General features: G+C 39.8%; 1 protein-coding gene and 1 long non-coding RNA gene across 5 annotated transcripts; both read right to left on the bottom strand.

Moving 5' to 3' along the window:
* Positions 1–68: 68 nt before the first annotated feature.
* On the bottom strand, positions 69–13,592 carry PLIN2 (perilipin 2). Of its 4 annotated transcripts, XM_030236769.2 has the most exons (10): positions 13,437–13,592; positions 11,357–11,414; positions 11,081–11,276; positions 10,343–10,425; positions 9,551–9,836; positions 9,040–9,224; positions 8,092–8,226; positions 7,151–7,441; positions 868–1,032; positions 69–606 (listed from the first exon to the last, which is right to left on the bottom strand). In XM_030236769.2, exons 2-9 carry the CDS (start codon positions 11,384–11,386, stop codon positions 898–900), a joined length of 1,341 nt encoding a protein of 446 aa, XP_030092629.2. In that variant the 5' UTR covers positions 11,387–11,414; positions 13,437–13,592; the 3' UTR covers positions 69–606; positions 868–897. The 4 variants fall into 4 exon arrangements, with proteins under 4 accessions (XP_030092629.2, XP_030092627.2, XP_018773893.2 ...); XM_030236767.2 differs by having other exon boundaries at positions 69–1,032; XM_018918348.3 differs by lacking the exon at positions 13,437–13,592 and adding an exon at positions 12,572–12,705 and having other exon boundaries at positions 69–1,032.
* An 11,555-nt stretch (positions 13,593–25,147) lies between these two features.
* LOC108962595 (uncharacterized) lies at positions 25,148–26,823 on the bottom strand. Its single transcript, XR_001991265.3, has 3 exons — positions 26,651–26,823; positions 25,976–26,020; positions 25,148–25,752 (listed from the first exon to the last, which is right to left on the bottom strand). It is a non-coding gene; the product is annotated as an uncharacterized LOC108962595 (long non-coding RNA).
* Between the last annotated feature and the right edge of the window lie 1,052 nt (positions 26,824–27,875).

Genomic DNA, 27,875 nt, shown 5'->3' with positions numbered 1-27,875 from the left:
CCCGTTCCCCCCTCTTTCCAACTCCTCGAGAAGTTACTGTGTGCGAGCAAATGCAGACTCACCAGCCCTTAGCAAATAACTGATCGAGATTTTATTAAAACATTTTTTAAAAATCACTGTTGCCAGAATTCTCCTTACATTCAATTCCCTCTTTTTTTCCAAATTTTCTTTCGTCCGAAGTCTTTCCCTCTTTACTCTCTATTTTTCCTTCCTTTTTACAATCTCTTCCCCTGTCTTATTTAAATGCTATTCTTATACCCAAAACACTTAATGGAAGCATTTACTCCCTTTACTCTCAGGCGCCACAACTCATAGCATCATGACGGCCATAATATTTGCACACAGAAGGCATGTGGAAAGAAAGGAAGTCCTTTTGTGCATAAAGCACTCTTGCCAAAGGAAAGCTCTAAGCGTCTAAGCTCTGTAGGAGCAGAGCCTAACAAAAGAACCTGAGAAAATCTGAGATAGACAAAGTCTCTTACCCCTTCCAGCAGCAAAGAGGTAGATGCAGCACTGCTTTTCACGTAGACTGAAAGTGGGCAAATCCTCATCAACTCCTTTTGTTGGCAGCCCTGTATGCAAAGCACTGCGGTGTTCTCATGGCTGCTACCAGCAGTAGAACAAATCATCAATAAAAATCAGATTAGTTGGGTATACTGGTTAGGCTATACCTGGCTTGTAGAATTGGAGCCTGACATCCGTGCAAACCAATTAATGTAGCATGCATTCCTTACATTGAAAAACCCAGATTTTTGATGCAGCTAAGTGAAACAGTACTGATTTTTTTAAAAAGTATCCCCATAATCCCTAAACTAGGCAGGTTCATCTTTAAAAAGGAGAAATCTAAATTAAACATGGCAAAGGTACATTGTATCAAAAAGACGTTTTTACGCTTCTCTATTCAGCTCTTTGCCCTGTAGTGTAAGGACCATTTGTGCGCGAAAAATCCTGTTGATCCTCTTCATCCAAATCCAAAATGTCTGGGACATCATCTGACTCTGAAGACAGGTCTGTAATAGCGAAATCTGGAACCTGTGTAGGAATGAAATTTCAATCAATTCAAAAGTAAAACTAAACAACTTTGCGCAGTACCTCCTTCACTGAAGACAGGACACAAAGGTGCTCAGCACATCTAGAAATCAGACCAAACATCCTGATTACAGAGTGAAATATGTTCAGACACAAAGGAAACAGGAATCATTAAGACAAATCAAATACTACACAAGATGGAAATCAGTTGCTTAGAAGGTCAGATTTTATAGTAGAGATGGCAAAGAGCTGAATGTAGTGGACTGAATTTAGTGAAACTAGTGACTGGAAAATTAAGAAAGAAGGTTTTCAAACTAAAACTTGCCTTTATTCTTTTCACCAAAGCAATGGACCATACAAAGTAATCTGCCCTGAGGAGATTGATAGGGATTGCTGTGCTGCTCTGCCTGCCTACTGCATCAGACCTTTTCTGATGAAACAAATACCTCGAACTGCAATCTCACTTTGGCCTCTGTTTTAACTGCATGTATAGTATTCTGTACTGCTAAGCAGCATAGGGTTTCGGGAATTGCCAGAAAGACATCACTGGATACACGGATGTTAACGGACTTCTAAAAATGTTGGCTAAGACACTTAGGAGCTTAAGTCCCAACCCTTAAGTCCCCTTAGTAGGACTTGGATTACTTAGGCACTTCTGAAAAATGGGATAAAATTAAGCAATTTACTAGTAAGTTTTTTGTCCCAAATGCAAAATACTCGCATCTGTAATATGGTTAATGGTTAGTTTTAATGTTGGTGATATGACATACTTGGAGCCAGACACAGTATCAGCAAATAACTACTGCTGCATTTTGACGGGACCTTGGTTCTGCGTGTTCAAAGCAACAGTAGCTTGTAGGCATTTCTGTAACTTAAGCTCAGCGCTGACTGAAGAGGCATTTTAATGCATTCCCTAACTGCAAAACACCTGATGACTTACTTCAATAAAAGACAGGAAGCAAGAAAAATCTATGCTTTTCCTGCTATGATGACAGGTCAGAAAGGCAGACAATATCTCAAATAAAGGGACTACTGCTTCAGCTACCAGGTTGTACACAACACAGAAGCCCTGAACAGTAATTTACTGGTCTTACAGAGTAGGTTGTCATTGGACACCAGGGATCTTTGAAATACTAATTATTTATTAAAACTGATCTTTAAAAGAACTTAAGCAGTATATGACTAACCAGGCACTACTGTGAATACATGAAATGCATGTACCACTTTGGGAACTTAAGCTTGATCAAAATAAGATGAGTAATTTGTTTCCCAAAAGATCAAAAGGCACTAGGAATGCAGGAAACACATCTTTCTACCAGCCAGAATTATCTTCCATCTTTCTGCTTATGGCAGTTTTCCTAAAATTCTCATTACTGTGCTTGGAGAAAGCAACGGCTTCCCCATTATCAGCACATGATCTTGTATTAATACAGGTACAGTAAGTAGCCCATAGGCAGTTTTGAAGAATGTGCCCAAATGGATAGTTTTATGTATTTACACTGACCAGGACACAGCCATGTTTACTAAGTGTGTCTGACCAGTATGAATTTTCTCTATCATACATTTCAGAGGTTTTTATTACTTACATCCATTTTGATCTTAGTGACAACAGAATAATTGCTCAAATTTAAGTTTCTGCTTTCTTCATCTCCTTAATGCATGCAGTAGAAGAACCTGATTCCTTTAATGTAATAGTAAGATTTTAATTGCCATGAGAGAACTTCAAATTGGAGTGTATCTCAGCATGACTAAAACCAACTAGATGTCACCTCAGCTTTGACCATGCTAAATTATATTAGAATATCATTAAAACAATGCAAAGCCTTTGGTGTTATGGGATTACTTATGTAAAAGATCTTTGCTTCCAGCTGACTCACTGCTTTCTTTCAACTTCCTATCAATTATTGAATAAAAGAGTAAGACCGGATAAAACTCTGCTTCATGCAATTTCTCTGTAGGATTCAGTAAATCACTTACAAAGATACAATAATTGTAAAATCCCTACACAGAACAGTGCAAAAAAAAAAAAATGCTATGGTGTTTTGCCGTCTTCATATACAAATGTTGATGTCAATACTTAGCAAAAGAAAACCCAACCGATTGAAGTTCTAAGTTTTTAGAACTGAGCCACTAGCATTTTGACACAGTGCTCTCATTTTGTGAGATTTCATAACAAGTATTTATTTTTAGTCATCAAGAGACTGTATTATCCAAAAAAAAATTGCCATGAATTAGAAATAAACAAATATAAATTCATTTAACAAAACATTGTGCATAATACCTCCAGCAAGCTGCTGCATGTAAGACTCTCTGATCATGAAAATTACTAACCAAGCATGCTTAAAAATAAGTTTGGTTCCTTTTCATCTTTTTGAGGATTTAAACAAAACCTTTTGGTGGTAGTTACTGGTTTTTTTTAAATAATGGGAAATAATTCATCACTTGTTCCCAAATCCTTTCACCTATTTTACTAGCTATATTACCCTAAGTTGAATTCTAGAAAAGATTATTGCAAAAATATAAATCTTGAGGAATAGGAGACATTTCCAAGCCTTTACACCTTTATTTAGATTGAGGTAAACTAACTGCTACTCCAGGCCTTATACAAATCTTGTAATTTGGCTTAGACCAATGCTATAAATATGTTTGCAAAACTTGTTTACCATATGGAGCTATTTAGAAATGCTTATATTGAAAGCTTTTCTAAAAACAATTCTCAGCAATGATAGAATAATAGCTCTCTGTTAAATGCACCAGGGAAGAGGAAATGTCAACTAGCATGAAAAATTATCAGGTTAGTATTCTAACCTTTACCATCCCAAGTTTTGTGTGACTTTGACATTCTTCCATTTAATATAGTTGCCTTGTTGAAAATAGTTGTATCTGCTTCCTATAATTTTCAACACATCTGGTCTTACCTTTTTTAAAAGGTTCCAGAGAAACCACAGTTTTCTATCTCAAATTATATCCTCAAACATGATTTTGGACTAAGAGGAAGCAAGCTTCTGTGCAGTGCAGCTGAGCTGTTTAATACATACAGTTAAAGAGAAACAGGTAAGATGGCAGTATCTCTGCTTTCCCTTCTTTATTTGTGAGGAAGCACCTCAGCTTCAGTCAAAAACAGTGGCAAAAAGACTAGACTTTGGAAGGCACCATGCTTGCCTCCAGTGGACATGTTAATAGTCCCTTTCCCTAGTGGCAATAGAGAAAAATCCTGAGTTCTGTCTGTAGAGCTGCAGTTAGATTTGAGTGTGGAATATGCTATGCTAAATTACCTGCAATAAGATACCCATGGAAGTACAGTTGCAAATCAGTTTAAACATTCAATGCTCTCCTTATTAGCAGAGTCTAATAATCTTAATCACAGAACTTTTTTATATTTAAAAAGATCAGTAACATACCAATTTGCTACTACTCAGCCATCTCCTCCACTAGGGAAGAGTTCCTAATTCTGATGGGGGCTGGGGGGTTGTGTGTGCATGGATAGCTTAAAAGCATTTGGGGGATGGGCACCATCCAACAAAACAAGCACCTATCACAACATGACACAGCATTTAACCAGGTCTTGCTCTGTTTGCAGCCACCAGTTGTAGGTCAGCTGTATGAAGAGAAGCCACCAAACAGTGCCTGGTACAGGGCTTTGGAGGTCTAAGCTGGTAACAAGTTTTCCTTGCTTTCCACTTCATCTCCTTGCTGAGATTTAGTAAAGCTGGACAATGATGCAAGAATACAAACCAGTAACACAAGACAGAACAGACGCAATATACTGCTCCTGCACTAGTGCTAGATGATGCTGTTTATTTCTCAGTCCTTAAAAGACATTGAAGAGTTTGAATATTTTGTTTGATCACATCAGGATGAAGTCCCAGATCAACTAGACTCTAAAACATGCATAGAAGAATAGGAATTCCCTTCTTTGAACAGCCCACTGCTCCCACCACTAATTAGTTCCATTCAGTTTCTGAGCAATCTACAATAGTGGATGCACTCTACAATTTTATTACAAATAGAGATAAAGATATTTTTGCTGGATTTATGCAATCGTAAAGCAAACTTAAATTAATTCCTGAAAGCGCTGTATCTCCAGAAGTCTTGACCCAGGCCCTAGCTGGAAAGGAGTCTCACCATCTCATGTTTATTTCCTGTTAAACACCATGCTTATATATAAAAGCTGTAAGCTACAGAATCTTTACCTGCAATCCTGTTTTGCTACAGCTTCATTTAATACTGTGCTTAAAACAGTATTCCTCACACTTCTAGTCTAACCCCAATCTAACCGCTAACCCTCTCACATCAAACAGCTGGACAACATGTAATCTGTTTTAGAGAATACATCAAACCAAGTGGAGGTATTTGTTCCATGTAGCAATGTGTGACTATGTGGTATGTTTTTCTTTGAACTGAGTTTTTGGCCCACTATTTGGTGACTTCTTTGAAAATGGTGACTGGCATTGCTGCATTAGATGATTGCAACCCAAAGTTGTATTGGGCATGCATCAGGAAAAAAGATATAACTTACCTGGATAGCCCTAACCCAAGAAAGCCTATTTCTTAGTAACTACTTCTTTTCCAGTGGAGGGGTTCACAGGACTTACTGAGAACAATTCCATTGAAGGAATTGAGCATTTGTCACTCAAGTTCAAGAGGAAAATAAAGTTAAAGCTGGTGATGCAGTTGAGAAGTAAACACTGTTTATAGGGAGTCAGAAGACAAAGCAGGTAGATGGCCAAGTCAAGCACATACAACACCTACTGTGAAGGGACGACAGGGTTCTTTTGTCCATATCCATCTCTTTTCAATATTAGAACATCCAGCAGCTCACAGCTTAGGTCATCTTTAAAGGTGACAACAGCAAGGATCAGCAATAGCAGCAGTAAAGCTAAGACTCAATGGACTGATACACAGAAATTCAAAAGGAAGGAAATGCTGCAGCAGTATCTTATCTATCCATCAATACATACACAAACATTTTCAATGCACATCTACATCATTTGCATGTCAAACTTGCTTTCTGCTGGACCCAGTTTGAGAGTCACAGAAGAGCAAGTTAGATTATTTTAAAACAAAGGAGACAGGCTTTGGCTACTAAAGCATTTATTACTAACATACAAAAATGAGTTACAAAACAATAGCTACAAAAAACACACACACACACACAACAGCAGGCACCTGGGTACAAACAGCATGAATCTTTCATTTATATTTCACTGCATATTAAAAAATGTGTTGATAATTATTTGGTCAATCACTGGAACAGTGTTCATGGAGCATCTAGATGATGCTCTTAATCATATGGTTTATTTTTTAGGTAGTCCTGCAAGGAGCAGGAGTCAAACTTGATGATGCATATCAGTCCATTCCAGCTTGAGATACCCTATGATTCGATCGTCAAGTTACTGTGTAATACAACAATTAAATTTGTACAATTAATGTTAACACTGTCACAGCATTTTACTCCAGCTGACTCATTCAGAAACCTCACTTTCAGCTCTGGCGCTCTGCACTCACAGAACTTTTGTCAGGAATGATGTAGCAAGAGAATCTGAAATAGTCAGATGCGTATTTATCAAATGTGTCATCTGCAGTAAACACAGCATTTAAGTGTACATAGCTAGACTGTACAGCTGTTAAATGTATTTCACAGCATGTAAGGCTTTTGTATCATTCTGGTAGAGACTAAGCAACAAATCAAAGGCTTTCAGCAATGGTGGGTTTCATTTAGACTAATGGTATTAATACCACTGAAGCACAATGAAGTGCTTGACAGACTAATTGGGCATCTTGACAACTGTCAGCTGGCAATATTTAGGCACTTGAATCTCGTCTGAATTTTAAAAAGTGGCTTAACTACACAAGACAATACAGCGCTTGTGTAAGTGTCCTGGCCTCTAGATTCCCCTATTTCTGTATTTATTAATTGTTCATCAAAAACTGGTGAAAATTGATTTTTTTTGCCAGCTACACTTAGTAAGGCCACTCATTTGGTCAGAGTACCTCAGTGCTATGCAGCTTGTTCAGTAGTGTGTTCAGGCTGTTTGTCTTTCTGGCTGGAACTTTCCTCCCCTTCACCTTTGCTTTCAGCATGCTGAATGCCAGGCAGTTGTGGGTAAAAGGGACCTACCAGCCAGTTGAGCGGTGTGTTGTTAACAAGATAATCCATCACATCATCCAGAGACTCCTTCATTTTCTTCAGCTGTCCTTTGCTAGCTGCAATAAAGCTGTCTGATAATTCTTGGAAAGAGGATGCTGACCGAAAGCTCTGGTAGACATCACTTGCCATTAACCCAACACTGTAAACCTGATCCTGTACATTCTGTGGCAGCCCCTGTAGGCTTGAGACCAGTGTGAGGCAGGTGGTCTGAAGCTGCTGAGTGAGGCTCCTTGCAATATCTAGAGTTCTTGACTCAATGTGCTAGAAAGAACAAGCACAACAGCACATTAGTGTCTTTTTATGACTGTAGCAGCTTTATGTTGTTCAAGATACATAAGCAAAGCAAAGGGGATGTAGGTGAAATAAAGCTATAGGCAGATAATAAACCAGGTTTTAAGTCTGAAGCATCAAAGATTTAAAAGTACTTGATATTTCTTCAACACTCAAGTACTTCATGGAAAGTAACTGATAGCGTCTACCCAGAGACAGTCAAGCAGATTCTTGTTTCAACTCTGAATAACAAGTTACAGCAGGTAAGTACATTTTAATCAACAAACTATCTCTGAACGCTATGTGTGGGACTCAGTGAGTCTGTGCCTAAGACTGCTGAAAAATCATTATTTCTGGTCTGGACACATCACATAAATGGTTTCTAGCTAATCTACATACACATATCCCAACATGAGTTCACATGCTAAACAGGATTAGCATTCTCAAGAGAGGAGAATGAACCCGAGTGTTTGCAGCAAGTAGACTCATTTAAAGAGTTGAGGTCCCCTAGTTCTCAGAAGTTAGCTGTCCTTAGCTTCAGCATGCAGCCTCTCTGTTGCACACTTTAGGGACTGTTAGTTTGCCATTACCTTGATGGGATAAAATACATTTATTTCTGGTGTACATTTACATCTATTTACCTCAGCACTACGCAGATCATCACCATCATTTTGGCCTGTATTTTTCTTCCATTCTACCCAGGATTGATACAGCTTTTCCTGAGCACCAAGAAGTTTCTTATTGGCACTATTCACATTCTTTCTGGCATACTCGATCTGAAAGACAACCAAATAAGGCAGTAGAGCCAAACAGTTCTTTTAGGGCTTCTCTACCTCGACTGTTTCGTACCTTCCTTTTTAAATACTTCAGAAATTCAGTACATACAACTTTGGGGAGTATAAGAGTGTGTTTAGTCTCATCAAAGAATTGAAAACTGAAAGCAGTTTTAAGATGCTGTGTATTGTTCCCCTCTGCCTTGACTATTTCCCCATCCCCCGCTGGCATCCTACAGGAGGAACTGAAAGTAAATAGAAGGCCATGATTCTATGTGCATGTTTGTCATGTACATAAAGGTATTTCCTGGAATAACACTACTGAAGTACCAGAAATACTCAGAGATAGAATCAGCAAGAGAGCAAGTCCCAAAAGAATTTGAAATTTTACAAATAAAAAGGATTTAGAGGACTGATGTGTTTCTAAATTTCATGACACTTTCGTCCCAAAAGAATTTGAAATTTTACAAATAAAAAGGATTTAGAGGACTCATGTGTTTCTAAATTTCATGACACTTTCTTCAGAATGAAGTATGTGTCAAAACCAGCACTAAAAAACAGGCAAAAATTTAAACACATCACTTCTGTTTCTGCAGTGCTTGTAGCTACAAGCAATTGCTCACTAGTTCACAGCCTAGCCTGATTTAGAGCTCTCCTGATCGGTGATAAAAATTGCTTAATGGCAAATTCTTTGTATTTAATGTAATAATGTATTCATGGATTTAGTCAGTTTTCCGGTGACTCTTTTGGCTTTTTTCTTCACTCTAAACCAAGGCCAACATATGGTTTTCATATCAAATGAAAGTTTAGACTTACCAGGCTAACAGTGTAGTGGAGCTGAGAGATTGTCTCCTGGCTTTTCTGTTTAGCATCTCTAACTTTGTTTAAGGCTTGTTGGTAGGCACGTGTGCGGACTTTTGAAGACAGGGATCCTAGTCTAACATAGTAGCTTGGCTTCTGGACTCCAACTTCAAAGCCTTCAACATTTGCAGCTTCTTTCTCTAGATATGTAGAAAGGAAACAGATTGATTACTGGAAGAAAAATTAAGAGGTCTGAGACAATTTTATCTGCCTAGTAACAGCTGAATACAGGGCTTGTTGAGTAGTCCTTTAGCACCATGATTAGGCTGATAGACCACTTTACAGAGAAATCATTACTTTCATTCTGCTTCCTTGTGAAGATGCTTCTATTACAATCGGCAAGGCAGAAGAACAGTTTGGGAAGCATGTGCCTCCTTCGCCATTATGAATAAGCAGTAAATGGATGATTGCTTGCTTTTCTCCAATATAAGCATTCAAACAAAATCAAAACTTTAAGTGGTCTTACCTAGTTCTGCTTCTGTAAGTGGAAGATACTGGTCTACAAGAGTCTCTGATTTTGTGAGAGCACTGTCCACACCACTGCTCACCATTTGCACCACACGACTTCCCAGAACAGTATTAATGCTGCCATTGACAACTGACTTGGTAATTTCTACGCTGTCTTGCACTGCTTCTTTAGTCTTGCCCACAACTCCAGTGATTGTGTGAGCAACAGTTTCCTTGGCACCAGTCACAGTGGTTGTTACAGCTTCTCTAGCTCCAACAACTACATCCTTGGCATTGGCAACAACCTGTCATAGGACATACATGGATTTAATAAAAGCATTAACTAGTGAGAGTTACATAATCCAGGAAATAATAAATATATTGTAAAGCTTTTACAAGTATTGGTTATCTAGGAGAAAATTTGCCCGAAAAGAATATGTACAAGAGAAAAAAAGAACATGACTGGAACACAGCTTTTGAAGTTTTCAAAAGACTTCAGGGAATGTAATCCAAGCACTTCACACAAAAAAGAGACAAAGACTTGAGTTTTAAAAGACACCCACCAATGAACTGCACCCATAGAGGAATGCTGTCAAGTGGTGGGCAATTTGAAGTAATTAAAAAAAAAAAAGTTTAATGGTCTCCCAAAGGCAACAAACAGTTCTACAGATAAATCCCTGACTTTCTCATTGCTCCCAAGCTGTGCTTCAGGCACAGTTTTTTGAAATGTGTCTCCCTTGGGTTTCAGTGATAATAGAAAAGAAGGGTTTATGGTTCCTCTGCTTAGCATATATAAATGGAAAGAACTTACCTTGTCAGTGGGTTGATTCAGTATAGGCAGTCTCTCTTCAATTTTGTCTAGACCTATACAGGCATAGTTGTTGGCAACTACAACTACAAAAGAAATTACAAAAGTTGGTTTTAATTATTTTTCACCTAGTAAAAATCAAACTGAAAACTCCTCTTGAAAAAGAAGTCATGCAACACCCTTGAAGTAGTCTCCTCTTTGCAGTGAGATCTGAGTCAGTAAAGCCAAAGAAAAAGGCAGATTTACAGTGCAAAAAAAAAAAAAAATCCTCACTTGCAGGCAAAGAAAATTCATTTGATAATTTACAAGCAACTGGCAGAAGCTGAAACACCTGTCCCTCTGCCATTCTATGAAACCAGGCTTCTGGTTACAACAGCCTTGTGACACAGCTTACAAATTTAAACAGTTCTCAGTGTAAGAAAGCACAAGAGGAGCATCTGAAACCAGGTGACAGGTGAGGAAAGTGTTGAGCAAGAAACTGCATAATCATCTCACATATAAAAGTCATTCATCAATTTAGTATTATGAAAGCTGAAATCTGCTTTCACTCTGGATTATTACCTTTTTTTTTTAAAGTCTTATCAATGTGTAATCAGTTTCACAACAAGTCAAGCAACAGGTTCAGTCAGCTACATGAAACAGCATTCAAGACCAGCATGACCATGTTAAACTATAAGTGCATTTGGATATAAAAAACAATCAGTTGAACTAAAGTTATCAACAGCTTCATCTTTGCCTTACTTTGTGGTTCCAGTTTCTGAATGATAGGCATAGCACTTGTCATGGCTACTGATGTAATCGTCTTCACTCCTTTCTCTGCTATCTCACATACTGACTTCAGATAAGGATAGTTATCCTTTGTGGTGATGTAAGCTGTGGACACCATATCATAGGTGGAGCTCACCAAAGGAAGGTTGGCAACCCTCGATACAATGTTCTGTTTTAAAAGAGAAAGGAGTTAGTTGACTCCTATTTTCTGATCTAGACAAGGAAATTATGGGACTGAATCAGACATACCTGCTGTGGATCAATCGCTGCCAATGCCATTTTTTTCAGGTCTTGAACCTTACACAGCCTGTGAAAGAAGCATATATGAGTTATGGTATCATGCGTCATCTAAGCACCAAAATTTGAAACCAACAACCTTCTTGTGATCCACTCCATTACTGGGATCAGGATGTCAACATTCATGCATCCAGGAATTAGATTCTATTGTAACAATTTACGAATCCAAAATGTGGTTTAGGTAATGTAAGTACAGCATATGCATGAGACATAAGGTACAGCAGTTCACTGATGAATAACCAGGTGGCTGAATCATTTTTTCCTAGAAGAATTACGACAGACTTATCTTGGGCCATGACAAACAAAAGCCAGCCGGCAAGTCACTGAAAATCTAGTTTAGGATGTCCAAGTCAGACAAAGAACCCCCCACCAATAGCATTAATCAGATTAGATCTTCTAGGGAGCACACCTAAGGCTCACTCTGTTCTGCTTGCTAAGAAGTTAGCATTCCTGTGAGCATCGGATTTCCCTACCTCAGAAAATAAATCTCCTTTATGCTAATTTAAACTAAATTATTACACATTCCCCACTGAAACAAACTGCAAATATTGGTCATTCAACAAATCTACAGTACTCAACATGCATTCCAACATGTGTTCCCATTGAGAAAATACCAATAGCTGTCCCCACAAGAACCCTGTACAAGGGGTAGAGTATTGCAGTGCTACATAAGGAGAACACACTGAAGCACGCTGTCATCCTATGTACACATGCAGGCTGAACTAAATCTGCAAAAAGCACCTTTTCCATGAATGATTTCACATAGTGCTTTAGTTCCAGAAGAATCTGCATAAATGAAGGCAATAAAAAGGCAAACTAGGAGTCCATCTTCAAAAGGATTGTGGTTTACAAGGCTTGCCATGTTTGGTTTGCTAGGTTTGTCAAAAAGCCAACAGCAGTTTTATGTCTCATATGCATAACAGGAAAAAAGAAACATGTTAATATTCTGTCTGAGGTAAAATAAAACTTTTCCCCATTACATAATGGGCAACAAGGACAAAAGGCATCCTGTTAACATCTTGCAGGCATATTTGCACATATTAACATACATGTGCCATAAAGTAATGCCAGTAATGAGATTAACCACTGTACGTGGAACAAGGAAAACAAGTACAGACAATGGCTACGGTGGTAACAAAGAAGTTGATTTAACAAGAATTTAAATACCTGCAGGAACGTGCTCTGTTTTTCACACAGCATTACAAGTCAGATCACTAGAAGTACTACTGTATTTTACCATGAACTGCAAAGCATGCTACAGAACAGGAGAAGATGCTAACAGCACAGAATTTGGCCTCCAAAGGAAGAAGTGCCGTTACTTTAAGGATTATTCATTAGCTGTAGATTGATTCATAAAATCAAATCCACACAGGGCATGCATTTGAATTTTAGTCAATAAATCAGTCCAGTTAGCCTGTGAAGTTATTCCTGCTCCTAAAGACAAGGAAGATAACTAGAATCTTGAACACTTTCAGAGACCCCCTGAATAGGTTCAGCCTTAAAAAAAAGTCGGTTCCATCCTCTGCTGCAGGTGAGTGAGACGCCTGGAATCCAAGGCCAAGCCCATTTCAGAGAAAGCAAGAGTTTCTGGAGAGGAAAGCACACAGGCTACATCACAAACTCCATTCCTATTCTACCCCCTCCCTATGGAAAGAAGTGTAAGAAAGCAGCGCGATGAGCCACGCACAAGAGTGCGTGGGTACCCGAAGCAGGAAAGCACACCGCTTTCCCAAGCGCCCCCACGGGCCGCTTCCGGGATGGGCCATTCCAACGCCGCTCCCGGGGGCGACGAGGCTCTCGGGACTTTCTGGTCCCGGGAGAACCTCGGCCAGCGCACCGAAGCACGGCGGGCGGCAGGGCCCGCAGGGCGGGGGCAGCGGGGACGGCCCGGCGGTCAGCGCCGCACACGGGGCCGCGCTCCCGCCCGCTCCGCTCCACCATATTGCCGAGTCAGCCCCGCGGGGCGGGCCGGCACCCAGCGCTACCGCGGTCGCCGAGAGCTGCGCCGGAGCACCGGCCTGGCCGTACTCACCCGGGAGAAGGAGCTGGAGCCGCCACCGACGGTAGCAGGGGCAAGATCGCGGGCACGGGGGCCGCCGCCGCTGAGCAGGGAGCGCCGGCCTGGCCCCGCTATTTATGGGGCGTCACCGCCGCCGCGCGTCAGCGCCGGCACGGGGCGGGGCCGGACACGCAGTGACCGCAGCGGCGGTCAGCGGGAGGGCATTACCTTGCCGCGGCTCAGGTGCTAGAGGCCGGGTCACTGAAGCACAGACTGCTGAGTTGGAAGGGGCTCACAGGGATCATCGAGTCCAGCTACTGACCCTGCACACCGTGTGCCTGAGAGCGCTGTTCAAACGTTCCTTGAACACTGGCACGCTGGTGCTGTGACCTCTGCCCTGGAGAGTGGAGAACTTACCTATTCCTGTGTCCAACCACCCTAGGGGTGAGGAACCTTTTTCTAATATTCAACCTAAACCTCCCCAGACAGCAGAGCAGAATAAGTGGAACAAAACAGAATTTTTCACTTACTTGAACAGTTTTATTACACCTCTGCTAGCATGCATACCAAACACTTATATGCACTCTGCTCTTTTCATTACATGGTTGTCATCTGAGAGCTCTGTTTCTTTTCCTGGTCATGTGGCTTCTCAAGTGTAAACCACTCAGCGTGCCCACGGCTAAGACAAAATTAATTAACACCCTTTGTCATGAGCGTCTCTGCTGGGAACTCTAGACCATTACAAGGATTTAGTTACTAATAAGTAGCAGCATTATTTGTAGTACACAAACATCCAAGACTCTCACAGCCCACTGACACACTCTGCCAGAATGCAGTAACTGGAGATAGTACCAAACCCTTGACAGTCCTTGGCAATCTAAGAATGTAGATTGTGGTCATGTTTTCTTCGCAACTAGGTGCCCTTCTGTATTTTATAAACTTGGAGGAGCTTATATGAAGTTTTGAAAATCTACAAACATGCCTCTTGAGAACATTGCCTTTTGGTACTGGGGCAGGCAGACAGGGAGAAGGCAGGGGGAGGAAGGGGGAGAGGATGACATTACATCTTGGATTGACCAAATTCCTCAAATATCATAAAACAGAGAAAGCAGTGGTGTGGTCCATGTCAAGATTGATGACGAGGAAGGCAGAAGAGTATCAAGAAAAGCAGTAGTAACAGATAACACAAAAGCATGACACAGCACCCTTTTCTAAAAGAGGAAGGCAATAATATTATACCCTACCCTTCCTTTCCATGAGGCAAGGGCAGATGTTTAAAGTCACGTAATGCATCTAAGAAGTTTCATTCTTTCAAGAAGTAACTCACAGTAATACATCAAGCACATTCATCCATCCAAGTCCATTTAATTAACATTTTAGAAAATTAAGTCCACCTGCAGATCCTAAACTGTAGAAAAAAAATTAAATATGTGAGTTAATTGATTAGACAATAAACCTATGTATCCTTTGATGCATCTCTTTTAAACTCATTTTAATGTCCTTCATGATACAGAACACCTCAGGCTTCAGCCACCTCTCTATAACACAGCTCTGACAGAGATAGCAGCAATAGATAACATGGGTCCTTTAGCTTTTCTTATGATCTTAGTACAGTCAAGTGGAGGAGCTGCAGGAACATCAACGCTGGGGTCTAGCAGTGCTCAGGGAAGCCAGAGAGCATCCCTACTGTGGCATCACTGGGGCAGGGGCTGGCAGCCCCGGGAAGCTGAAATGGCAGGGTTTGGGATGCTCTAGGGAAGGCTGGGCAGGGACAGTAACCCCTGTCCATGCATGCCATCAAGGCCCTGACCAACAGTTCCAGCAGGGGACAGGTACTTCCACTTGTCTTGAGACCACCTTATCAGCTGTTCCCTAACAAGGTGACAGGCCAAAGGGGAGAGCAGTGCTAAGTCTGAAGGGACCTGAGCAGTCTGCTAATATCCCTTTAGGAACAGGTGTAGTCTAGTAGGTGGATGTAGGGCTGACTGACAGCTAGAGTGCTAGTGTACTAACCAGATCTGATACAGGGATCTTCACCTGACCTTACCACTCGTGGATGGAGGGAAATTTTAGGAACTCAAAAAAATGGGGGACTGAGAGCCCTTCCCACAGATTGAAGCTACTTTTATTTAAAAGTAGTCATGCTTGCACAGTGAGATAGCTAGCCATAGCCTCTTCTCAGTCTTTAGGATGACTGTTCAAACAGTGAAGTGGTGTCATACTCCTCATCATGTAGTGAGAAACTATCCAAAAACTATCTGTTTGGCCCACAAACAGAGAAGGGTGGCTCTTTGGAGCTGTCAACAAATTCTGTCCACTCACAGCCTTAGGAAGGTGACAGGCTGTGAAGGACTGCCTCCAGACACAGTTTTTGGGGCTCTCAGTAGGGAGCTAGAGCCACAAGAAAACTGACATGCCTTCTTTGCCTCAAGTTCTTGCCAGTAGCACAAGCACTGAAGTATTCCCAGCAGTCAGGAATGCTGTAGGGACACAAAGGAAAAGAAGGTGTTTATAGCTGTGAAGGATGGATTGTTCTGGGTCCATAACATAAATAATCAATTCAATTCATTACACCTGTTCATTTGACCTCAAAGATGTCTAATATTCAAAGAACATTTTTCTTTTACTTGTTTGGAGATACCATGTGAGATGTGATTCTACTGAACTGGGAATCAACTTACTTGTGTTGGACACCCTGAGACTGTAAATTGTGAAATAACACAATTGTCAAGGACTATTTTCTCTCAGCTTTCTTACTGTTCCCCTTTATTTCCAGTCTCACAGTAATTTGTTTCTAGTCTTTGTAATCCTGTCTTGCACCATTCTGTCTTGGAACTTGCAACTAACTTCTTATTCACCTAAACTGTTTATTTGTCTTACTCCTTGGGTTTGGGATTAAGCCTTTTGTATGCTCCAGTGTGAAAAGCTTTCTCCTTGTTTTGATTGATCATGTCAACAGTTTTCCTGCTGTGATTCACTTAGTTTTCCTGTCTCCAGAAGAGGAAATCAGATTTGTGAGGCCTGATCCTCCTTTTGTAAGTTCACACTAATTGTACTTAGAAAGAATAGCATCCTTATTCTGCTCTGCCCAGAAGTAAAGCACTCCAGCTTTTCCTTTCTGAGTAACACAACCTGCAGGTTTTCTTTATAACATAAAGAAATGTTATACACTTTAAATTTTTTTTTCTGGAACATACTTATCTTTCAGTGTGTCTTATGTTTCGTTAGCTGTCCAAAGATCATTACCTCTTTCCTCTTCAGCTGTAACAGAGTTAACCTGACATCTGATTCAAAAGAGACTAACTTGGTCAAACTTGGTTCTCCTCTGAATGCTTGAAGAAAGACAAAAGCGAGAAACAGTATCATCAATCACAGGCATAGACAGGGACTATAAACCCACCCCCACAACAGATGTTATGTGTTTAATTAAAACTGAAGAAGAAGGAACAGGACTAACTCATGCTGGTTTGATAAGGACAGGGAGTCAATTATACATATTTACATATTATACAGGATTTTTTTTTAATTTGTTCATCTATAACCCTGCCAGATATCATCAGAAGGCTAGGCAGCAACCTGTTGTTATGGTGTCATGCTGCGCTTCAGAAAGATAACAGCAAGCCTCCATGTCTCATGTGACATGTAAATCTTATCAGCCCATGTGTACCCCTTTAGTTTTCACCCTTTATGTAGTAAAACACACTAGATGAGGCCATGACAGGAGTTATCAATAAAGCAGTCTATTTTAAAAGTCAAGTTGCTTCATAATAACTTACCATCGAAAAGAAAAATGTCCTTGTGCGACCATTATCTAGGTACCATCAGTTAAACAATATACTATACAATACAATATTGTATTGATGCTAACAAGACCCTATTTAATTGTATTTCATTAACAGTCAGGAGATGTAGTGATTGATAAGGATTTTGTTGGTAGATACAAAATGCACAGGAAAAAATGTCCAGGCCTGTTCTAGACCTAAGTAACAGTTCTAGGACTATTAATATAATTAATAAGTAATTAAAATGTAACTATTAAAAGAGCACTATTAAAACTGTAATGGCTCTACTGTAAGACCTTCCCACCACAAAACCTGAGATACTTCATGTTATTCTCCACCTAAACCACAATCTTTTTTAATGCTTTATCAACAAGCCACTTATTAGCAACTAATCTTTTCTTTTTATCTATCTGAGAGTTTTCCTTATTAAGTTCCAAAAGATCTAGTTCCTTACTAGATGTATATTTATGATGTATACATAAGAATCTAAGGTGAATGCACTACAAACCATCCAAGCTTTCTCTACTTACATTTCTTTGACTTGATACAAAAAGAGGAAAGAGTGCCAGGAGCCAGACAGTTGCTGGAAATCATTTTGGTGTTACTGACTTCCTGGGTTCTATTCTGACTTAGTTGCAAAAGATCCTTTGGCAAAAGCCTTTGGAGACAGAATCAAGTCTCAGGTTTGGCAGTGTGGAAGCTTCTTTTGCAACCCAAAGAGGCTTCCACGGAAGCCTTGCTGTTACTCCACCATGTTTGTAGAGGATAGTCCTGATACTCCTAAGTTTTCCAGAAGCTCCTCACCTTAGTGTTTTTTTTTTTTTGCTTGAACAAGGCAAAATGTCTTTCTCTTAGAAGCATTTTAGCATCCCTGGGTAGCACTGGAAATTATTCTCTTGACAAGATACTTGCTCTGAATATGTGCTACTGATATGTAATTCTTGCATGGAAATATTCACATGCCCTGGTTAAGGGCCACTTGGCTGTTTTGCCACAATCAATAAAAATTACTCATCTTTTTTTGCAGTGCAGAGTTCACCAACCTGCTAAATCAAACACTATCTTATACTATTAAATCAGGCTATTGGGTGCTTGCTTAATGGTACTGTGCAATGCAGGATTATGTACACAAGATTATGTATTCTGGTCAGTGATTCAGGGGAATGAAAAGCAGCAGATCAAGGTTTAAAATCCACTGGTAACAATGAGGGTCTCCCCTAGATTCCATACTTGCTAAACACAAAACTGGCGTTCTGGAACTTTCTACTGCTATGTTAGTATGCCATTCACTTCAAATTCACCAGCTCCAGTAAGAAGCAGAGCTTAGGCATCCCTTTTTATTAACAGGGGCACATGGCTTCCTGTCAGACTGGAGTGTAATGGTGTGAAAACAGAGCTCATCAGTGTCGACCTACCCTAAGTTACAGAATTTATAACTACTTACATTGTTTCTCCATATACTCTCGAAAAAATTCTTTACAGGGTTGCTGCTTGCTTCTGTTTAATTACTTATTTCTGAGTGCTATTCTTGTAGTCAGAAGCAGAGCCACTTACCCTCGGTGCTCAAAACCAGAAGTAAAGTGAACTTAATAAACCATGAATGTTAATGTAACTGGTTTCAGATTCATAGCCTACTATGCTTCACAATCTAGTAGCGTTTTCTATCAAATTGGCAAGCCTGGGCTGGTAGCTAACATAGCTTTGAACAAGGGCAATTTCCCCTCAGTTCTAACAGGAGTTTCCAGCTATTAAGTACCTCTGAAAGGCATGTCCAACTCAGGTATTCAAAATCAGGTTGCCTTAGAAGCTGGATTCGATTCTCTTAGTGCTTCAATTTTCCCAATTGTAAAATTAAAATGATGAGTTCACTTTGTTATTTACAAATAAATATGAAATGCACTCAGCGATCTCCAGTCTTTGGGAAAGTTTTGATCTGTAGTCCCGTATCTTTGTAACTAGATGATCTTTAAGGTCCCTTCTAACTCAAACTATCCTATGATTCTGTGATTTTATGCTCTGGATCTAATCTAGCACTCTTACAGTTTTATCTTAAAACTGCAGGGGAAAATATTTTCTTAATCTGAGTAAGAAAGTATTCTTAATCTGAAATAACTAGCCAAAAGTCCTAATGAAGGAAAAATGTTTATAGATTTCATATCAGTGGGATAGTGTAAGAAGTCTGATAGTTAAACTGTAAATTTGTGTGAAAACTATACCTTCACTGACTGTACAATCAGTAAGCAAATTTACGAATACTTCTTTCCTTTTCTTTTTAAGAGCATGGGGATAACTCTTTCCCAATCTCTTTGTTTTGCTATATGAGGTTACTTTTCCTTAGATTTATTGGCAAAGGACTTCCTGAGAGTGTTTCTTAATTTACTTCTAGATCAAGAAGTAAATTAGCTAGGCAAGATCAGTCTAGCTAAGCTCGCCTTGACAGGTTCAAGGCAGATAACATGCAACTTTCATGAGGATGTGAAATGATGTTTCTCAATGTTCTGTCATCTGAAGTTCAAGGAAAGCTAGTAAAACAGGCAGATGCTGAAGGTTGGTCTTTGTCAGCTTCTGTTTCCTCTTAAAAAAACAGAAGAACAGACACCAGCAAATCCACAAAGGTCCAAATCTGCAACAGAAACTGAAATAGAGAAGAAGAAAAGCACTTAGGATAAAAAAAATATTATCTCCATAAACTTAGTTGAATTTCTGAAAGTGATAGAAATTCAGCATTTAGACTATTTTTTTAAGCATATTCTGAAGGTTAAAAAAAATCTGGTCCTCTTTCCTGCATGCCCACCAGGGCAGGAGTCCATCACTCATGAACTTTCAGAATTTGGATAGCTCAGCAATTACTCATCTTAAAGTATCTACTTGTATCAAATTCACAAATAATTAATGGATAATAATGCCTCATTTGTTATGGAGAGGAGCAGCCATATTTGTTTGAAGGTACGATGACAATATTATGAATCCTGTACAAAGTTCACTGAAGAGGAACTAAAAGGCATTCTAGTCAACAAAACCACCAAGTTCTTATTTCTTTGATGTCCTTGCAGGTTAAATGCAGAGACAAAATGGTACAAAGAAATACAGAAAAATTTGCTACTTTAGCATTTCCCAGGTGTCTCCTCCTTCTGTAGATAGAGATGTCAACACCTTCTGAGATCTGCCAAAGGAGAGAATTGTGTAATACTCCCCAACCCCTGTCCATCAAATTACACCTGGTTATTTCAGATAGCTTAAATAACGTTGTTAACTCATCTCACATTGCCTCACATGGGTTAATGAATGAATAATTAACACAAGATCAACCTCTAGATATGAAACCCTTGTAACTTAGTAGAGGATAACAATCTGTTCCATCAGCATTGGTAAAACAAAGAAGCTGCTTCTCCCCTGTACAATACTGTAATCGTGCAGTAAAATCATCACAAAAGAGAACTTGGAAGAATTACATTCTCACGAAAGTATCTTTTCATAAATGAATAGTCTCCCAGGATTTAATTTTGAAACAGCTGAAATGAGGGCTTAGCACAGTACTCTGACACTCTCTTTGTAAAGCCCTGTCCTGTAACCAAATGAACAATAGGTACTTGTGGGAACTCAGCGCATCACCTCGGATGCTCTGAGTCCCAGGGAGACCCCTTGGGGGGCTCAGAAGTCCTGGAATGTAGCCAAAGGCACCTGGTGGCTTGATTTTGACCCTTCAAGGGTCGTGCTATCAAAGCATGAGGATATGGAAGTTTCAGAGGTTTGAATGGTGTAGGGCAGGTGTTTTTATAGAATAGAATATAGGTTTTAAGATTTTGGTACAGGGGGGTCTAATGGAGGCAAGATGGAGGATTCAGGCCCGACCTCGTGGCTTTTCTCCTTCTTCTTGTCATCCATCTTCTCTGTGATGTGTGCATTTTAGATTGGTTCATACTAAAGGTGCACTGTTTAATAAAGGTGATGGGTATTGGAGAAAAATTGTAAATATCACATACGCAATTATCAGTATAAGAATGTACGACCGCCCTAAAGGGGCAGAGAGTGCTTGTGGCTGCCTTGCTGGTCAGATCTCGGCTGGGCAGAACAAAAACCTTAGAGATAAGCTTTAATAAACAACCTGAAGACTGAACTATAGAGGAGTCCAGCCTCGTCTGTTCATCACGGGCTGCCTGCGAACCGTCCCACGCGAACCACCCCACGCATGTCCGACAGAGACACACAGCCGATTGGACAGGTACTGAGCCTAGGAAAAACTTTGTAGTAAGACAGTGAAACTGTGATCATAAAAGGTTCCAGGACTGAAGTAAAGCCAGCTTGAATTATGTGTACAGAACAAGGTCATTTGTTGGAACTATATCTTCTATTCTTACAAGGGAACATGTAAAGAACAAAGCAGGGTAGGGCACAAAAGTGAAGAATGTAATTGTTGTAGTGTGTTTTTATATTTTGTAATACCTTTATTAGTTTTGGTTTTGTAGCCCTGTACTTTTCACAAATGGTTTACCCCAGATTGTACCCCCTCCCTTTACCTGTGAGATTCCTTTCCTTTGCTAAGATCATCCCCAAATCCCCACCCTGACTCTCTGTCAATCACTTGGCAACCCATCCCTCCATCTAGAAGCTTCAGTCCAGGACACGTAGAGTGATTAGCCAGAGACTAGGGGTCAGCCCCCAGTTGTTTCTCCATATGCTGTCCTAAATGTCTATCCCCCAGTACCCATCCCTTAGGGTCACTTATTAGTCAGAAAAATGTTAGCTACTTTAGGTTTCCACCTCCCTTTAAATGTAACCATGGCACCTCTCCCAGCGCTCTCAGGAGGAGGCTCCCTGAGGTTGTAGGGGCTCCTCCGAGCTCCTGAAATAAACCTTGGATTTACCTCTGCTAAGAGTCGACCCCTTCACCTTCTGCCATTGTTCCAGCGTCTCCTCTGCTGCAGGCGATCAGCCTGGCTGCCTTCTGTACCCCTGGGGCACGGGAGAGTGCCCCTCCACCCCTGCTGTTCACATCCCCGGGCTGGCTAGGGTTCCCTCAGTGGCACTCAGAGGGACTCAGAGAGACCAGAACATGTAATGGAATGATCAAGACCATCAGGCTCTTTTGTAGAGCATATTAATCCCGGAAACTGAAAATTGACTATTTTGGTGGATTTTTTTTTTTTTTTAAATACATCTTTTCTTAGATAATCGTGGCTATTCTTCTGGTACATATATACATTTGTGCCAGTTACAGACTATTGTAGTTCCCCTCTTTGGGCAACAGTTTTTTACAACCAGACTGAAATCTGTTCCTAATTTTCTGGGTCTGCAGAGACACCTTTCATTGTGCTGACTGTTAGGTATGTTCACAAGCACAGTTTTCTCCCAGGATACGTGTCAGTATGACTGCTTCAAATATCAAAATAAATGTCAAATTTTTACACACTAATTAATGTTATATATGCTCTAATTACTATGGCAAGTAGAAGTAAGTCTTTCTTCAAAAGCAGAAGACTGGAGAGGAGGATTGTAAATTGCTCAAATGACTTTGCAGCTGGGAATAACTCTGGATAAGCATATGTGAAAAACAGGGCAGTGATCCTTTAGCATGGACTGAGTTTAAGAGTGCCTGCATGTCCACTTGTATACCTCTGCCCAGGTGTTGCTTTTGGGATACCCCAGTTCACAGGGTAACAGAAATTAATTCACTCTTTGTGTTCAAGCCACAAGTTTATGGTTGTTCCTTCTGCCTGCCTGTGTCAATTCACACACTAATGTATGTCAATGTAAGTACTATAAGTGCATCCCTCTTCACAGGCTGACTGGGTTGTGAGTTCAAGAAAGTCCGAGGTCACCATGCTGCACAGGCTGGCTACTCCATCAGGAAGGGGAGCTGGGAGCTGAAGGAGACCCCAGAAGTTTGCCTGAAGCCCAGGACATCAGGCAAGGTCAAGGTCATGAGACAGGGCTGAGGAAAGCCAGGAATATGAGCCAATTCAGAGTTAGGACCCGGCACTGTAAGGTTAACAAGTGATCACCAGACAGGACCACAGTAATGAGGAAGGTCCAAGGTCAGGATGGGACATCATCCTGTGCCCTAGGGTCTGGACCCAGATTAGCAGGCTAAAGGCCAGACATAGGATTGTGATGTAGTAGTGCCTGTAGCTCAGGTAGGATCCAATCACTAGAACAGCACCTTAGGTCAGTTCCCACAGGAAGGTAAGGACTTTCTGCAGTGCTATCTGCAAGGGATATCTCTTGGAGGGATCTCTCCAAGTTTACCAGCAAAAAGGGGTAGTCCTCAACAATATTAAATTAGCCCTGAGGTAGCCAAACCCCCAGCGAGGAGGGATGGTCTCAGGGCCCTTTAAACAAGTGTATTTCATAGCTCTCATAGGTTGTTGTAACCAACAACCACTGAGAGGAGAAAAAAAAACTAACTCAAGGGCTGAGAGCCCGTCTTATTTCTTTCAAGTCAACTTCTTGCTCCTTCCAGATTTCTTTGATTTTTTCGTTGTTCTGCCAGATACTTAAGGTTTCTATATTTAAGTTTAAAAGCAGAAGGATGATACAAAGAGAAAGCAGAAATTAATTTTCTAAGTTACTCCATGTCTTCTAAAAAAAGGTAACAGTATGTCTCGTCCTTCAAGAGATTAGGACAGTAGATTTATAAATTCATCCCAATTTAGCTGCTTAGTAAGTAAATAATGATAAGGCTATAACTACTCTTTCAAACAAGAATTATGACAGATAGCCACTAACAATTATTTCATTAAATTGCTGCTAGCAACACATAAGAATGAACAACTAGAGACCTCAACAAGTGATTTTTCACTCAAATCCCAGGGAGCAGGCACTGAATCTGGAGGCATGCAAAGAGCCATTTGAATAGCCATGTTCTTAGTTCTTTTATTTTGACTATTGAATCAATGAAAAAGTAATTGCTTTCTATAATGATCTGCCACTCCTGCTCCAGCAGTGAGAGAGTTCCAGGGTAACTACTTTCTGAATATCTGCAGACATCTCTCTGTAAGGGAGGTATCTCTCTTTAGCACCTACTTTAAGCTTTACTTACAAAAACATCTCTAGTCTTTTTCCTGATATCTACCAAAAGCCTGTTTCTTCAACTTCTTTTACTTTATCACATCAGGTTTTATTTGCACTAAGCAGATATGCTTTTGGCTTAGTCAGCATTTTTGTTCTAGATAGGCTGCCTTTAAAAAAAATCCACAAAAACAAACCATACAATGTGGAGTTAAAACCTATTCCTTTATACTCAAAACCTCCATGTCTTTTTCCTTGATTTTCCTTAGAACAATTCAGCTAATTGTGAAGTCTTCTTCTCATATGGAACCACTTTTTCTCAAAGTGAACAATAGTGAGTCGGTGAATCAGCAGACAAGAAGCTTCCTGAGTGAAGTCAGCATTCCCTGCTTCCCCTCTATTCTCTAATGCACTGGGATGTGTCAGACAGACAAAAAGATTGCTAGACTGCTGTATCTATTTACCAGAATTGCTAAATACTTCATCTTTGACCTTTCCTCTAGTTTCTCTTTCCTTTCTTTTTGTACATTCATAGTGTTTTGTATCAAAACCAACATCCTTGATTTTAAAAATAAGGAAAGACAACAGATTCACAAATTAGGGTATCTTCTCCCTGATTTTTTTTTACTTGCTTATCCCTCTGATCAGTAACTACATTTACACAAATAGTAAGGACAGAACTAGTCAGGTAGCAGAAATCCATTAATCTTTCCTCCAAATAATTAATGTCAGTACCTCACTTTTTGATAAATCCCTTTAGCATGGCCTATTTATAAAGCTGTCTTTCTGATAAAGCTGCAAAATTATGGAACTTCTGTCAGTAAACAGATATCATGGCTTCTTTTACAGACATGTAATATTTCTTATAGCAGCTGAAGCTAAGAAAAGGAAAGGAAAAAAAAGACCCAATCAAAAAAACCCCACCCCTCTCCCCCCACAAAAAAAAAACACCCCAAAACCATCAACAACAACAGCAAAAACCCAACACTGAACCAGCTCTGTGCTATTGCTTCATAAGAACTTTGAAATTTTGGAACCACTAACAGTGACATTTGAAAATGTAATTCCAAAGAAAAAAAAAAATTACAACTTTCCAAAACCACATGATCATTTCAAATGTATTATACACTATTTAAAGCACAAAACATGGTCCTCCTCATGGAAATTATGCTAATAACACTAAATAATAATGATATTCAGAATGATTTTGCACCAATAATTCATAAAGTGTAGAAAAACTTAATTAGGAGCAAAAGGGTTCTTTAAACTTGTTGTTATTATTAAACAAGCATTTAATTTCTGACACTCATAATTCTCAGAGTTAAAAAATACATCAGAAATTTGTTATTAACTTCACTAAACTTTGGATTAGAATGCAAGTGATATAACTTCCCTTAATGAGCAGACAGAGGTTCCAACAGGCTGAATAAATCTCTCAGGGTTTGAAGGCCACTCTTCTATGTAAGTCCTTTTCTGAACAAAAAAAAAAAAATCCTGTTTTCTTATGTTCTTGGCGGATCTGAATCAAAATACAGGTTCTGAATCAGGTTCATTCAGATCTGAAAAAAAATATAAAAATAAAGCATCACAGTGTAAAATGGCTGGTATTTGTAAGCTCAGCATCAGTATAAACCATGAGAGTACATGCAACTTAATAGCTTTGATGCATTCTGTTCCCTTAGGTGGAACAGCCTCACAGTCTTTTATTTGCTTTCATAGAATGACTTCACTGTCATGCTCACTTTTTCATCCCTCTTTCAAAGACAACCCTTATGAACTTACTCAAACTGCTCAGGTTTGTTGCCTTCTAGACAAACTCCAGAGTACCTGTATTTGAATAAAAAAAGAGTGGGTGTGACCTGTAGACAGTTACAGTCACTAAGTATACAATTCTTAAGCCTACTAATCTTCCTTCTTAGCAGCTATGGCTTTATCAGCTTTCAGCATTTTCCAACTGATAGTCTTAACCCAGTACTGATCTTCCAAGCTTTTCTCACAAAGCTTCAAAGTACATATATAATTCAATATAAGTAAAATCCTTTTTTTGCTTTTTGACGTTGAATCGTAGAACCATTAAGGTTGGAAAAGACCACTGGATCATTGGGTCCAACCTTTGACCAAACACCACCATGACAACTAAACCATTGCACTAAGCATTATTTCAGTCATTTCTTGAACACTTCCAGGGATGGCGACTCCACCACCTCTCTGGACAGCTCATTCCAATGCTTGATAACCCTTTCAGGTAGAAATTCCTTCTCATGTCTAACCTGAACTTCCTCTGTGCACCTTATGGCCATTTCCGCTTATCCTGTCACTAGCTGCCTTAAGTGCCCAATTCCCACCTTGCTACAGTCTCCTTTCAGATAGTCATAAAGTATCCCCTGAGCCTCTTTTTTTCCATGTTTAACAACCCCAGTTTCCTCAGCTGCTCCCCATAAAATTTGTGCTCCATACCCTTTACCAGCATCGTTGTCCTCCTCTGGACATGCTTCAGCCCCTAAATGTCTGTCCCACTGTGACTCATGGGCCTGGAACTGAGCACAGGATCTGAGGTGCAGCCTCACCAGTGCCAAGCACAGAAGGACAATCATTGCCCTGGTCCTGCTGGCCACACTATTGCTGACACAGGCCAGGATGTCATTGGCCTTTTTGGCCACCTGGGCACAGCTGGTTGATGTTTAGCTGTTGTCACCAGCACTGCCAGGTCCTTTCCCACCAGGATGCTTTCCAGGCATACTGCCCCCTACAGCTTGTGGTGTTACACGGGGTTGTTGTACCCCAAGGGAAAGACCGAGCACCTTGCCGTGTTTAACCTCATTCAGTTGGCCTCTTAATTCTGCTTACTGTTGTAACTTCACTTGAATTTCCTTCACTAGTTGTTATTTAATGTACCATTGCTAGCAAAATTATTTAAGTACTGGACCTATCACAAGCCAAGGCCATTCGTAAGTAAGCAATTTTATACATATATTTACTAAATTCATAGTTGGATGTGAACAATGCATTAATTTTTTTATAAAAATATATTTGGTATCTTCTCATGGACAAACACTTAGCTAACATATTCTTGAATAAATTCCACAAAATTCATGAAAGCATTGTCCTATGCTAAATATTTAAAAACAAAAATAGATTTGGGCATTAGATGCATACTTTAAAAAAAGTATCCATGTCTACTTTAAAAAAAATAGGAACTTAGTGTAGATGTTGGCCATGAATTTTGTCTCACTAAGTTACTGGTGAACTTTTCTGTAATTAAGTGGAACTAATAATTTCTCAAACTCTTGAGATGTCTTTGCCAATTATAAGAGCAGGAATAAAGAAGACCTCCATACTCTGAGGAATATAGTTTTAAAGTAGACTCTATATTTTTGGTAACTTTCATCTCTATAACTTCATGTAATTTAGAATTTAATTTTTAACTCTATTACTGGATGCAAACAAATATTCTGAAGACCAGAGAAACAAAATCCTTGGGAACACCAAGTTCTTCTAATTCCTTAGTATGTTTGATAATGACTAGATAGAAAATTTCTAACTAATTCTAATTTCTAATAGTTTTGAATATTAGAAAGCATGCTGGTCACTTGGGGGACCCTTCCTCCATTTGAGTGACCTGAGCATTGATTGAACAGAATTTTTATCATACACACTGATTATATATTCATTAGCTATCCCC

This window comes from Serinus canaria, chromosome Z (assembly GCF_022539315.1).
Source record: "Serinus canaria isolate serCan28SL12 chromosome Z, serCan2020, whole genome shotgun sequence".
NCBI lineage: Eukaryota > Metazoa > Chordata > Aves > Passeriformes > Fringillidae > Serinus > Serinus canaria.
Note: the sequence above shows the minus strand (reverse complement) of the source record. Positions and strands in the feature narration are given on the sequence as shown.

Excerpts from the sequence above, each read along its gene's own strand:
- PLIN2 (XM_030236767.2), bottom strand. The coding sequence starts at position 11,386 with ATGGCATTGGCAGCGATTGATCCACAGCAG. Across the intron at positions 10,426-11,080 it reads TCAGAAACTGGAACCACAAA|TTGTAGTTGCCAACAACTAT; the intron begins GTAAGGCAAAGA and ends TTTCTTTTGTAG. Across the intron at positions 7,442-8,091 it reads ATGATCTGCGTAGTGCTGAG|CACATTGAGTCAAGAACTCT; the intron begins GTAAATAGATGT and ends TGTTCTTTCTAG.